At 35.6% G+C, this 14,598-nt stretch overlaps 1 protein-coding gene across 1 annotated transcript; it reads right to left on the bottom strand.

The window, feature by feature from the left end:
- Nucleotides 1-4: 4 nt before the first annotated feature.
- On the bottom strand, nucleotides 5-13,334 carry ETFDH (electron transfer flavoprotein dehydrogenase). The gene is made up of 13 exons (XM_039319379.1): nucleotides 13,020-13,334; nucleotides 9,898-10,044; nucleotides 8,539-8,768; nucleotides 8,064-8,145; nucleotides 6,771-6,889; nucleotides 6,508-6,585; nucleotides 5,848-5,994; nucleotides 5,271-5,411; nucleotides 4,051-4,194; nucleotides 3,696-3,864; nucleotides 2,674-2,856; nucleotides 1,094-1,315; nucleotides 5-933 (listed from the first exon to the last, which is right to left on the bottom strand). The coding sequence occupies exons 1-13, from the start codon at nucleotides 13,051-13,053 to the stop codon at nucleotides 770-772; spliced, it is 1,860 nt and encodes a 619-aa protein (XP_039175313.1). The 5' UTR covers nucleotides 13,054-13,334; the 3' UTR covers nucleotides 5-769.
- Between the last annotated feature and the right edge of the window lie 1,264 nt (nucleotides 13,335-14,598).

Genomic DNA, 14,598 nt, shown 5'->3' with positions numbered 1-14,598 from the left:
AGAGAATACTTTATTACATTTTATTATAACAAAATGAATTTATACCAGAGGTAGTGTTGCTCTATTCATTTTTTTGTAAAATAACTGAAATATTCTTCAGATTAGTCTTGAAAGATCTATTTCCCTGAAACTGGGCCATCAAGAGATAGATACAATAGTTACAGATACTACAAATATCCTGTATTCTGGATTACATCCATTATTAGTATGACAATATAGAACAATCAGGATAAAATTAGACCAGGATATATCCAAACTCATCTTACTGGGTATTTTTTGAATAGAAAAAAATACATGCAAATAAAGCTTGTCTATTTACTAATTAAGGCACCATCACATTCAGGCTGCAGAACATTAACTTCAAAACCGATGTGTCCCGTTCTGGTCAGCCTGATTACAGTGTAACACTTTAAAACACTTTGACCTTTAAGATGTGTCCACTGATGTTAAACACCACAGGCACAGGTTAAAGGATTGATTTTTGGCATCAGTTTTTGAGTTGGGGGAGGGAGAGGGTTTTAACTTATAGAAAAGGTCAAAATAGAACACATCCATTTTTATATTTGAGTAAACATTAAAGATCATGCTTCCAAGATCCATTTTGCTGCTGAGCTTTAGTACTGTAGTGTGATCTGAGGACATGTGGCCTGTAGATTACTCTAGCCTTCATAGAGAATGGGCTCCTTAGACCACATAACTTTTACAATAGTAAATCCCAAGTTGTATTGTTTTGTAGCATTGCCCACATACTTTAAAAACTGGATTATAACTACATTCCATTATAAGCTGGTCCTCCTCCACCTTCAGGTACAACCCAGTTAATATTCTGGCTGGGATCTTTAATATCACATGTCTTACAGTGGACACAGTTCTGAGCATTTATCTGTAATCGCAATCCTTCTCCACTTTCCACGGGAACATATTCATAAACTCCTGAAAAATAGAAAAATAATTTTAGTTCAAGAGACAACAGAACTCAATCAGAAAACCTCTTATTAATGAGGGGGGAAATCACATAACTTGTTAAAACAATTTGAAAGCAGAGTGAAGTTGTCTGTTTAAATCCTTTGCTTCTCCCAAAATTGGTAGTTACCTGCTGGGCAGAATCGCTGCTCAGGTCCATCATATATAGCTAGGTTATAGTTGACAGGAATACTATCATCTCTCAGAGTTAAATGAGGAGGCTGGTCATGTTCATGATTTGTACCACTCAAAGCTACTGATGAAAGCAAATCAAAACTGATTTTTCCATCAGGTTTTGGATATTCAATAGGTGTACAATCTTTGGCTGGCTTTAGCTGTTTTGCATCTGTTCCTGAAATAGGGAAAAAATTGATAAAAAATTTAGTACACATTGGTGACAATATAAAAACATTTAGTGAGCAGAAAGAAATGCCATTTTAAATGGCTTTGTTGTCTTTGAACACACTGCTTGAGATATTCTGCACTGCTATAAAGAATAATTTTAACAACTATTTTTGTATTGCATAATACTAATATATATTGCATTAGGGGAAAATACCTTTCAATTGCATTGGGCTAAAAAAAATCAAATGCATAAACAGTATCTTTTTAATTACCACAAATGTGGCTCAGTTTTTTTGTATTAAGATTCTAATTAACTTGCAAGATTGTTGTCAGCTTTACTAGGTAGACCAGACTGGAAACATGACCAGCCAAGCTATTTCTATTTATTGTAAAGCTACATAAGCAGAATCTTAAACATCTGAAGCTACTGTTCTGCCATCTCTTTTACAGCCAGAGAAACAAGGGAGGGTCTGTTCTTAGCCTCTTGCCCCACCCACTATCCAGCAGCTGTTCTTAGGCAGTATTTCTTTGCTGCCAAGGTCTTTCCCGTTACCATTACAGTAACACACACATAATAATAAGTAATGAAAATTTTTTTGGGAAACTTTCTAAGAGAAGTTGGGGCAGTTGCATTTAGAAAACAGGACTAAATGATTTAGAGATATTTTTCCTTTTATGGAGCAAATGTCATCCTCATTTGGAACATTTATATGGCACACAACTGTAGAAACAGGCTACCCTAGTTATACCCAAAACAGTCATTTTGATAATAGGCTGGCCATCTTTGCAAGGCTGGTAGCTTTGTGCCTTCTAGCATCTTTTTTCATAGTACATTTAAAAAGTCGAGACAGCTTGGTTATAGTAATCATGGACAAATGTTTATATTCTCTACCCTCATGCACAATCACATAGGAAAAGAAAACTTGGAACTGATTCTATCAGACTTTCTATGCAGATTTTTAAATTATTATATTTAGCATTGGCTGCCTTTGTATATCACGCTAAATATAATTAAAACATCTGCCAAATTAAAATATTCAGTTAATATTTATGCAAATAATTAACAGTTTTTCATCACATATGGTTATTATAAGCATGAATGTCTTTCTAGATACAGCTAGGCAAAGTTTATAAAAGGGAGATTTATCAGTGATTGCCAGTCACTGCAGTAGAAGTAATACCCATAGAGATACCACGCTTCTAATACTTTATGCTCTGTTTATGAATTATGTGGCTTACAAAATCATAGACTATATGAAACGTGATGGTCAAACCAAATATTTATGAGCCTAATTCATTTTTTTAAACTTATTCTGAAAGAAGTTACCAACTTGTATGTCAAAAATAAAAGTTTTAGAAATTTACCTCCATGCTTTAGGGTCCAAGGTTCGAATCCTCTTAGTATCCAATAGAAAACACCAGTGTAAATCATTCCTCCATATACACCCAAGATTCCATGACAGGAGGGGCGAATATTCCTAACTCCATAAAGCTCTTTCCACACCCACGATTTTTTCAGATTTTCTTCATATTCAGGCACATGAAGGCCTAAGGATAAACAAATAATTACTAAAAGGCTGCAACATTTTTCATATTAAAACTATTTTTACTCTGGGAAAATGTAAATTTAAAGTACAGTGGACATTGGAAAAAGAGTAGGATAATGCTAATATAACCTGGAACATGCTCATGATTATCATGATGCAACGAACTCCCGAGCTACCTCTGTTTCTGCACCCAGAAAAGGCAGATTGAAGTACCCCAGGTCTGTAATTCTGGGGAACTCCACTGCCAGCCTGCTAATGGAGTCAAGGAGCTTAGGCAGGGAGATTGCTACACAGCACAGAGGCTAGTACAGTACAACAATCCCAAAATGAATCCTAGAGTGCAATTTAACAAATAGGATTTCGCACCTAGCAATCTGTGGGGCACTCTCCCTGGAATCCTCCCAAACATTTTGGATAACAACTACTACCACCACCACCACTGCTACCCTCTCATTTTGGTTGATGCCACTCATGAAACTTAGATAGATGAATCTTCCCCTCTGGCTCCAGGCAGGGTTCAGTGATACATGTTAGATCAGTCCTCATCCACAATCAAATCACAGGTGATCATGACTTTATTACTGACTAACCTGGCATTTAGCAACGGCATCCAAAAGCCCAGGGCCTTGAAAATAATGATATGCCCACATATGCTTAAAAGAAAAAAACTTACATGTGAAAACTTACTTTTTCACATTATCTGAATTTATCTGCTTTTAAGCGCTCCACCTAAATTCTATTCATCTGCAGCATGACATTGATTAAAGCAATAAACTAGTGATAAGTAGAGACTTTCCTGAATTGCCAAAAGTACATATGTTTTAATCATATTCCTCTTACCTATTGTTTTTGATTGGAGATTTTCGTTGATTAGTTGATTAAAAATGGCTTCTGAAGCCAGCATTCCACTTTTCATAGCAGTGTGTGTACCTTTAATCTTGGGAACATTCATGAAACCTGGGCTACATCCAATAAGAATACCACCAGGAAAGGAAAGTTTGGGTATGGACTAAATATGAAAAAAAATCTATTAATTGGACTGTTGCAACAATCCATTTATAATAATAAACATTTTTGGAACTGAAACAATGGTTTCTATATGTCAATTTAAGCAATTAAAATCTTGATCAATTAGTACCAAGTTTGTTTTCCCACCCCACCCAAATCCAAGAAAGTAACCTTATATCACTATTACCTGATAACCTCCTTCGTTAAGAGCTCGGGCACCATAAGCAATTCTCTTTCCTCCTTCAAAGATAGGTTGAACACTAGGGTGATGCTTCCATCTCTGAAATTCTTTAAACGGGCTCAAAAAAGGGTTTTGATAATCTAAACCAACCTAGAAAGACATGCAAGTAAAATCCAAAAACAAACTTATTTCAGCCAAAAAATTACTTGAACACATCCTTTTATTAACTGGTGAGTATGCACACCTTACTTTGGGATACAAAGATACATTTTGTAGCAATAGAATAATTTCTTGTGATTCTCACATTGATCCATTTCGATATTGCAAGATATGTTTTGATGAATATAATTTAACATGCAATATATTTTTACAAAATAATTTGTTTCTGAGAAGAAAGTCAACTAAACTGAAATACTTATAGGTATATCAAAAGTTATATCCAAAAGAAAGAAAAACTTTTATGAAGGGACATAAAGCATTCAAACAGTATATTAAGACATGGTTTACAAATCAGAATAACTAAACCTAAACTCACACTACACTGTCTTAAGTGTGTGGTGTGAACCACATCATCATGGTGCCAAGACTGATTTGCCCTTTCACCTATATTTTCTCCTTCACTCACAGCTTGACACAAAAGGAAGGGGGTGGTAGAATGAAATGCAAAGGTGGGGGGATGGTATCTAGACAACTAAGGCATCTATGGAAGTTTTCAAAGACACAACGTGGCCTGCTGTTTTCTCATAACAAAATGAACAGAAGTGATTGGTGAATGTAATGGACTGTGGGTGGCTCCGAGGGAAAGGGGGAAATAACTATGTTTGCCTTTGTGCGGGAAATTCAGAACTGGTTTTGCTTCTTCTGTGCCAATGTAATTTTTCAGTAAAGTATTATACTCTTATGTATCAGGAATTTCTTTTTCTGGAAATGCCAACTGGACAGCTGACACATGGTAACAGTGACTGGTTGATTTCTATTTGCCGTGCTACAAGAACATAGACTTCTGATGTGTAAACCATGGTTCCTAGTTTAGAAATAATCAGTGTGTGCTTAGAAATTGAAATGCTTAAAAAGAAGGCTGTACCTTGGACCTGAAGTTTCATTGAAGAAAAATATTTCCTCACATAATAAACATCTACAGTGAGCAATCATGAGTCAGATTGTTCTAATTTGCAAAGAAACTAGTTTTATTTAGACATTAACTTACAATAATATAGACTACTTACTACAAACCCAACAGCTATTAATGGTTCACCCTCATTTAGATGATAAAGAAATGATCCTCCATATGTATGCCTGTCCAACGGCCAGCCAACAGTGTGTTCCACTTTTCCTGGTTTCCATTTATTTTCATCAATAAGCCACAGCTAGAATATCAAAATTATATTATGAAGTTCATAATATGCTGCTAAGTACACCACTGAAAAGTGCACTATGTACAATTTTGCATAATGCAGAACTGATTAGTGAAATTTTAAAAAAATCAGCTTGAGCTTTATTAAGATTTTAAATAAAAGTCTTTTATTTGAAACCATAATAGCATACATTCACTTTATAATTCTGACTGAATAACTGAGCTATTAAATAAATTATAGTACAGGAATCTGGTAAATGTGCAAGTGTGAGCAAGTAGGAAATGTGCAAATAGGAAATATGGATGTTATTATAATATATTGCAATATCACCTTGAACTAGTAAAGTACTAAACAGTTTCACCTAAAGAAAATTACTTTCTTATATACTAAGCATCTACAAGATTAATAGAACCAAGAATTATGGTTATAGGTGTATAATATAGCATACCTCTTTAAGTCCAATGCCATAAGTCTGGGGTTGACAATTCTCTCTCAGATTATACTTGTTGTACAGTTGTTTTGCAAGATGACCATGACAACCTTCTGCAAACATTGTAATTTTGGCATGTAACTCTAAACCTCTCTCAAAAGTACCCTATAACAATAAAACATATCATTATATAGTATACATTTTAATTTTATGTATAATCATAAAATACACATCTGTGTGACATGTTTTCTTTGTGCCACAGACAGTTTTCTATATTGCTCCAGAGAAATCTATCATCGCAGGAAGTTTGTGGATAATCAGAATCAGAGCAGAATGGGTTCTGAAACACCCACTCAACAATAATTAAAGTATTTTATAAATTACTGGGCTTTGACTTGAGATTTGTATTTTGGGCAAATCAAGTGGATATTCTAAAACAACAAACACATAAAATCAGCAATGATTATGGTGATCTTAACTCTGGCACTTGATATTTACTGTCATGGTTTAAAGTCAATATTAAATTAAAAGGCCTAAAGTTTTTCTACAACTTTATATTAATCACTTTTTAAAATATTCAAATAATCATTTTTTACAATAATAATCACTTTTTACAAGTCAAATAATATAAAGCACATCTGTTACAACAAATGTGTTAATAAGAAATTTAATATTTACCTTAGGTGCGCCATCTTTTTGGATGCCAACATCATTTGTAGCAATCCCTTTCGTGCTTCCATCCTCATTGAAAAGAACCTATAATAATGTCAAATACATATAATTTCAGCATAATTATAACTTTTTATAATTGTTGATTTGCTAAGATTCAGCAGAACTTTTTATTCTTCAAATAATACAAAATACTGATTCATTTCAGATAGTATATGAAATGTACTCCAAGTTCAAGAAATTTCATATCTGTATATAAAATACATCATTACCTCAGCTGCAGCATAGCCTGGATAGACTTCAACACCAAGTGCTTCTGCTTGTTCACCCAACCAGCTCACAAAATGTCCTAGACGAACTATGTAATTTCCATGATTAACCATGGGAAGGCCTAGTTAAGAAAGAACTACATCAGAAATGCTTTTATTACTTTTGCCATTGAATTTGAGATGATAAGTAGTCATTGTTTATCATTTACTTATACAGCTGAATAAACAGCTATGTGCATTAGTTCACAAAGCTGTCATGCAAAAGTATTGTAGGTAGTGCTCATTTAACAACTACTCATTCAGCAACCATTTGAAGTAATGACTACATTGAATGAGATGTAATTACAACTGTTTCTTGTAGTTGCAGTTGTTGTCACACCCTGCAGTCACATGAGGGCACTTGGCATCCACCTCGCAATTACAATGTTTCAATGTCCTGCAACACGGGACACTGGGGAAGGTGCAGAAGGTTGCCAATGGGGATCCTGTGACTGTGGATTCTGCAGCTGCATGGGATTTGCCCAATGTCAGCTGGGACTGCCAGAACTGCTGTTGTTAAGTCAGCAAAGTCACATGATTTTGCATTTACTCACTTAATGATGGAGTTCCCAGTTCCAATTACCACTGGTAAGCAAGTTCTACATATAGTAAACTCTGCTCTAAGCTGACATATTTATGTTGCAAAAACATCCACCTTGTCACCTGATTTTTTTTTGATATGCTAGAAATATCAAGTAGATTGGTGAATTAAGATATTGTCTTCATTAGCATTTTATAAATACAGTAATACAACACTCTGTCAATATAGACACATTACAGGTAGTCCTTGACTTACAACAGTTCATTTAGGGACCATTCAAATTACAAAAGCACTGAAAAAAGTGACTTATGACTGTTTTCACACGACTGTTGCAGCAGCTCCATCATCACATGATCAAAATTCAGATGCTTGGCAAATGACTCATATTTATGAGTTACAGTGTCCTAGAGTCATGAGATCACCTTTTGCAACTTCTCATGAGCAAAGTTAATGGGAAAGTCAGATTCGCTTAACTGTGTTACTAATTTAACAACTGCAGGGATTCACTTAACAACTGTGGTAAGAATGGTCATAAAATAGGGCAAAACTCACTTAACAAATGTCTTACTTAGCAACAGAAATTTTGGGCTCAGTTATGGTCATAAGTCCAGGACTAGCTGTACTATTTTCTTGAGTAAAGGAAGAATTCAGGTGAATATTTTACATCCCAATTCAAATGGCAATTTGCATTAAAATAGTTTTGTATTTAACACTACCTGGAAGAATGGGAACTGGAATTCTATAGTTCTTTGTTAAGATTCCAAATCTGTCTTCTGTTACAGGAGTATGTAGCGGAGCCTATGGAAAAATAATGAAATATCATGGTTTGAATGAAGAAACACCCAACTTCTTTAAAATCACTTAAATATTTTAAATATCTTTACAGATATCCTTTAAATTGGAAGATTTCATTTTCTGTTTAAAATAAAAAGTTATAGAATATAAAAATGCACCTCCCGTATGAACAAACAGGAAAATAACAAACTAAAGTCATTTTTATTCCACTACTGAAGATGTACTACTGAAGGCAGTTATCTAAAAAATATTGTTATTTGAATTGCACTGAAAATGATTGTTTTCAAATACTTATTCTTAGTATTCAAAATATATTAATCTAATAATAACCTTCAAATCATTAATCTGTTTTGTAAATAATATTAAGTAGAGATGAATTAGAACAGGTGAACTTACTCCTCGTTCTTTCCAATCTGGAAAAAGTTCTTCCAAGGCACGAGGCTCAAGACAAGCTCCAGAGAGAGTATGTGCACCAATCTGAGCGGCCTTCTCCACTAGGCATACACGGATTTCTTTGCCATGCTCGCTAGCTAACTGCTTGAGTCGAATAGCTGCAGAAAGTCCTGCAGGACCTGCTCCAACTATAACAACATCAGCTTCTTCTACAAATCTTTCCATGCTTATCCCTTTCATAGAGGAAAATAAAACCAATAGATATGGTGTTAAATTAAAATTAATTGTTCCATTCTCCTTGATCTAAGGCATTAATAGCAAATTCATATAATGAACTAAAATAAGATAGATGCAAATGACAACTTTTGTTTTGTCTTGCTGAAGAATTATTAAGTGGCAGCTTCTATCTATTACAATTGTCATGCTCAACTTTAGCAAAATTTACAAAGTACTGTAGGTTCTAAAACCTTCTTTATGCTGAATGTAAAAATAAATCCGTTACAGACCATAAAATATGTTGTTGGAGAAATCTAGGACAATAGCTTAAAAACTATTAAGATTCATAATTACAGAGTCCACGATACAACTTCAAACAAAATAGATTTACATTTCTGCAAGCCTATATTTATTTTCAGAGTCACAGGGACACACTAATTACTGCAAATGTTCTCTGTCTTATCTCTACTTAGAAAAATAATCATATCGAATTTTAATTCCCTGATGTCAAAAATAAAGATAAGCTATTAATAAAAGAATGCAAAGTTATTGTTACATATTACTACTGATTTATAGGATATCCTCCCAAAATAAAGGTAGTCCTCAACTTACAAACATTTGTTTAATGACTTTTCAAAGTTATGATGGTGCTGAAAAAGTGACTGTTCCTGCATTTACCACCTTCACAGCATCCCCACAGTCACATGATCAAAAGCTGAACATTTAGCAACCAGAAGATATTTATTTGGCATCCTGGGGTCATATGACTGTCCTTTACAACTTTCCCACGGGGCTACCAACAAGCAAAGTCAATGGGGGAATGTAGATTTGATTTACTATGTGATTCACATAACAGCTGCGATTATTCACATAATGACCACAGCAACCAGAACATAAAATTGGGTGTGATTCACCTAATGACTGCATTGGTCAGTGACAGAAGTTTCAGTCCCAATTGTGGTTGTAAGTTGAGGATTATTTTTATAACTAGCCAATCACAATTATTTGTAATCAGCTAGTTATAAATTATATACATCACACATATACTATGTAATTGTATTTATAAACAGTTTACTCTTTTCACTTCTAGGCTACTCTTTGATTATGGAAAAAGTATATATGCATTATTTAAAAATTGCCACTTACCTTCCCACCGTTTGTCTTTCTCCCGGGGGTGAATGGTATAGTGAGTGGTGATACGAGGAACTATGGTACCAGAAGTCCATCTTGCTGCATATAAAGGTAGAAGACTATCTTTTCTTGCAGATTTAAAGGCATACAGAAGATGAAGTGCTGAAGTAAAACAACAACACTTATTTTGGAAACAAATTTTATTTTAATGATTATTTAGATTGGATAAGTGCTTGAACACTCCTCTATTATATGAGAAAGTATACATGCAGTCTTCATTTGGCAATCACAGTTGGGACCAGCATCTCCCTAAGCAACCTGGTCATGAAGCAAAATATCACATGACCATGAAAAGTTTACAATCTCACTTTTGATGTTGCTGGTTAAGTAATAGTATCATACTGAACAATTAAGCTGTGTCTCATTCTATAATTTTATTGATTTCTATTTTATAATTGACCTCTGGATAGCAAATATCATAGCATACTCCTTAAAATGTATAGTGTAAAGAAAAATGACTGCTGCATTTCTTATCTAGATTATTGCAGTGAACCACTGGATTGGTTCTTGAGGTCCTTAAGTTTGCATCCGGTAAACGACTCACAATGTCATCAGTATAGGGCTGTAAGTGCTATGGGTTTGCTGATGGCATCTAGTCTATTTTTTCATTTTTGTTTGTTATGGGCTTGTTGTTTAATTTCTATTAGTTTGATTCTAAGTTTTGTTAACCTTCCTCATGCTTCAGCCAATTTTCTTTGCAGCTGAATGTTGTACTTTCCAACTTAAAGTGCGTGTTTTCCAAATTAAAGGGACCATGTAGCACATGTCTATAAACACTTCTGAATTTCTTGTAGTACCATGGATTGGCTGCAGTACCATTCTTCGTTTTATTTAGTATTTTATCATAGATTGAAATCTCTATTATTTATTAATGTATTTGGAAAACTTTAAACTTCCAAAATATTATGAAGCAAGGTGAAAGATTCTGCACCATAAAGCAGCATTAGTAGTAGTAATGACTGATAGTTTTCATTTTGATAGCAATACTTTATGTTGTTTTTTTTGTCAGAAGCCCTATATTAGGCATGTCAAACTGCCGGCCTATGGGCCGGATGCGTCACGCCAAAACCGCACCCACCTCATTGCCAGCAATGGGGAAAAAGTTCCAATATGTTGTGCGATATGTTCCAATATGTCATGTGATGTCACAAGTTTGACATACCTGCCCCATATCAAGTACTCCAAAGATTGAGGCAGTTTGATTGTTGATATCAGCTATGGCAGCCATTTTCTGTTTTTGGATAATTATTTAAATTTATAGGCTGCTCAACTCCAAATGAATCTAGAATTTCTGTTGTTAAGCAAGGCAATTGGTAAGTCACACCTGATTTTACAACTTAAGTGAATCACTGCAGTTGTTAAGTGAATCACATAGTCGTTAAGTGAATCCACCTTCCACCATTGACTTTGCTTGTCAAAAGCTGCCTGGGAAGGTCATAAATGGCGATCACATGACTCTGGGATGCTGCAATCGTCATAAATACACGCCAGTTGCCAAGTGTCCAAAAGAAACTCATAGGTTGCAAATAGCCCTCAGGCTGTACACTGTGTTGCCCTGTAATTAGAACAGTAGTGATTATATTCCATCTCCACCAATCAGAGGATGCAGCTAGTAACTTGCAAAAGTGATTCTCATGTTTTATTATTTGATGGATAGCAAAAAGAGAATGCAGCTGGCCAAATAACAACTCTGAGAGGCATTTCTATTATCATCAGAGGAGAGCTTTAGTTTGCCTGCCTCTCAACTTCTTTGTCTTTGCTGTACCTCTGTGTTGGCTTGGCTGGGGCATGCCAGGATCAATAACTTTGAAGGGGATGAAAGTAAATTTGAGGGAATGGATTCAAGAAAGCCTGGGCAGCAGAATAGCAGAGGACACACAAGCAAATCTGCAGGAAGGGTCAATACAGTAAAGAACTGGGCAGCAGCCAAGCAAGGACTAGCTGCCAGTTCTCTGTATTCAGCTGTTGGGCAAAAAGGGATAGTGATTAGTTAGATATTCTCTGCATGCCCTAATCTAAAATGCTCTTATTTCTAAAAAGGATCTGAAATAAACCAAATAGTAGGAAGTAGTTTGAACTGAAATCGGAAGAATATGAGAACAGAAAGACTGTCATCTTAAAATTCCTCCCAACAGATTTTTTCTTATAACTAGCATATTCAGATCTCAAGTTTACTACCTTCTATGCAAGTTTGTTTTGCCATTTTTTTCTTCATCATAATTATACTATTACGCATAGGTCCTGCTAATATGTTGTTCCACAAGACTGAACTATGTTCAAACAAAACTACAGTATTTTGTAAGCCAATAACCTTTGCCCTAATTTTTTTCTGACCAATAGGGGGAAAGGAAAAAGAAACTTGAGGTTTGAGAATCCTTTCAGAGAAATCCTTTCTGATGGCCACTCAAACCCCATCCCCAGATGGCTGTCATTTTTTTCACAAATTGTTTAATTATCTTATTTATTCCCATGAATTTTAGTCTGCTAAGATCAGAACTCTGTCCATTTTCCATATTGTTTGATGGCATTTGAATCAAAACCCTGATTATGCTTACAAGTGCGAGTATGACTTATACATTAATATTTATTCATTTTATACTCTTCATCCATCTACATTTACAACTGCATCCATCTAGTTAATGTATATATTAGCAGTTTGCCTTTTTCCACTGACAGCTGTCAACTCTTAACTTCTTCTCCAGAGAATATTTTGGTGATCGGGAGTTGTGCCAAACTGGAACCACACAGAACGTAGCACAAATAAAAACTGCGCATCTTTTCTGGAGAAAAATTCTTGGGTTTTGTTCTCTATTTCTAGCCTTCATTCTCACTTTAAGCGGGAATCGAGAAACTGCACTCTGTAACTGAGAACTTTCCTTCCTCCTCCTTTCTCCGGAGCTTTAATGCAAGCATACCTTCAACTGGCACAACGATTTGATGAGAATTAAACGATATGCGTTAAGAAGAGGGAGAGAGAGAATGAGAATGAGCGAGCCAAAGCCAATGCAGGAGGGAAAAGTTTCAAAACCCGAAACCATTGCCACTATTCAGAAAACAGATCGAAAAGATTATTTCACCTTGACGTGAAACCCCGCAGGTGGGAAACAGCATGGTGCTGAGTGAGGGAACCTTCAGACAAACCAGAGAAGCAGTACCGTAATTCTCCCTCTGGAATTTCCAAGACACTCCTTCCTATTGCCTTTAAGGACCTTATCTCGTGCGTGTCCACAGCTCAAGGTACAATCACAAGTGGGTTTTCATTTTCCCCCATTTCTTCAGCTAAAGCAACACACGCCCCCACGTTCACGTCGAAATCGCCGCGCTCGCAATACAGCTTGGAAAATGGAAGCTCCACATAGAGCAAAGAATACATCCATTAAACTATCATTCCCAGCATGCTCCGCAGGACGGGCCTTCCTGGTGTTTACAAGAAAAACCAGTGAAGCGCTTTCTGGGAGGAGTAGTTCGTAAGTGCCTCAGATCATGGTCACCAAAAACGAATGGACGGGCCACAGCAGGTAGCATAAGGCTGTTTTTTTTGTTTTTCTTTAGTACAATAAAATTGGCTTTCCACTTTAGCTCGGAGAGTAATGAACCGTCTCAAATCTTAGGAGCACATTGTCAGAACTGCTTGGAATTTTTAACGAGCGTTCAGACCAAGGCACAGCCTAATCATTTTCTAACTCTTTTAATATATCTTTAAAGGCGCACTGCGGAAGCCGAGTAGAATAAAAAGGGCGGGTGTAAAAATGCTGCAGTGAGCATTGATTGGTTGGAGCGCGCTGGGATTTGGTCTACCCGTTCTTTGTAATTTTGCGCTGCGTTTATCCGTAGGAGTTATACTTCAATTGCATTAGCAGACGGGCTTCATTGGGCAAGTTGTTGGCGACGTCCTTACTAGAACGCGGGCGTGATTCTGAACTGCCCACGCGCGGCTTTTTTCTATTAGAATTTTTAATCATTCTATATATTATAGCATTTGAAGAAAATAAGAGCAACGTATTTTTGTGTTCTGAGCGCTCGGTCCAAATGTACTATTCCAGATCAAAGTCGCCCCTGACAGAATATAACAGTTTCCTTCTGTATAAAAAGCATTTTCTTATTTTGAGGTTAATGCATGATCTTTAATGTTTTGTTTATCTCTTACTTGACTGAAATGTGAAGAAACTATATGATAAATAAGTATATAATCTGTTTTTTTCCCCCAGTAGAGTTATATTGAATCTGTAGACAAAGAAATCCTGGCTCAGGGTTACAAGCAAGTCAATTACTGCATGCAGCATTTGATAATTTAATGCAACTATGATGATAAAAATACTGGAATGGCTTATTCTTTTTCAAGCAGTTTATATTGAGTAACTTTGCATTGCTTTAAACTAATATATAATTGTAATTTTTGTTCAGAGGGGTGTTCAGAGTATAGGAAATAAGATGTACATGAACTCTTTTGTAAAGAAAATCAAACATTTAATAGAGATAATGGTGACATGGCTTACATAACTGAAATACAGGTAGTCCTCGACTTACGACCACAATTGAGTCTGAAATTTTTGTTGTTAAGTGAGGCATTTGTTAAGTGAGTTTTGCCCCATTTTATGACCACTTGACGCAGTTGTTAAGTTAGTAACAACAGTTGTTATCTGGCTTCCCCATTGA

The sequence above is a fragment of the Crotalus tigris genome, unplaced genomic scaffold (assembly GCF_016545835.1).
Source record: "Crotalus tigris isolate CLP2741 ecotype Arizona unplaced genomic scaffold, ASM1654583v1 scf7180000023581.319791, whole genome shotgun sequence".
NCBI classification, from domain to species: domain Eukaryota; kingdom Metazoa; phylum Chordata; class Lepidosauria; order Squamata; family Viperidae; genus Crotalus; species Crotalus tigris.
Note: the sequence above shows the minus strand (reverse complement) of the source record. Positions and strands in the feature narration are given on the sequence as shown.

Bases quoted from the DNA above. Each gene is read 5' to 3' on its own strand.
- ETFDH (XM_039319379.1), bottom strand. From the start codon at position 13,053: ATGCTGTTTCCCACCTGCGGGGTTTCACGTCAAG. The intron at 8,769-9,897 runs GTAAGTGGCAAT...CCTCTATGAAAG, and splicing joins GAAAGACAAACGGTGGGAAG to GGATAAGCATGGAAAGATTT. The intron at 4,195-5,270 runs GTAAGTAGTCTA...ATGTCTTTCTAG, and splicing joins TAATAGCTGTTGGGTTTGTA to GTTGGTTTAGATTATCAAAA.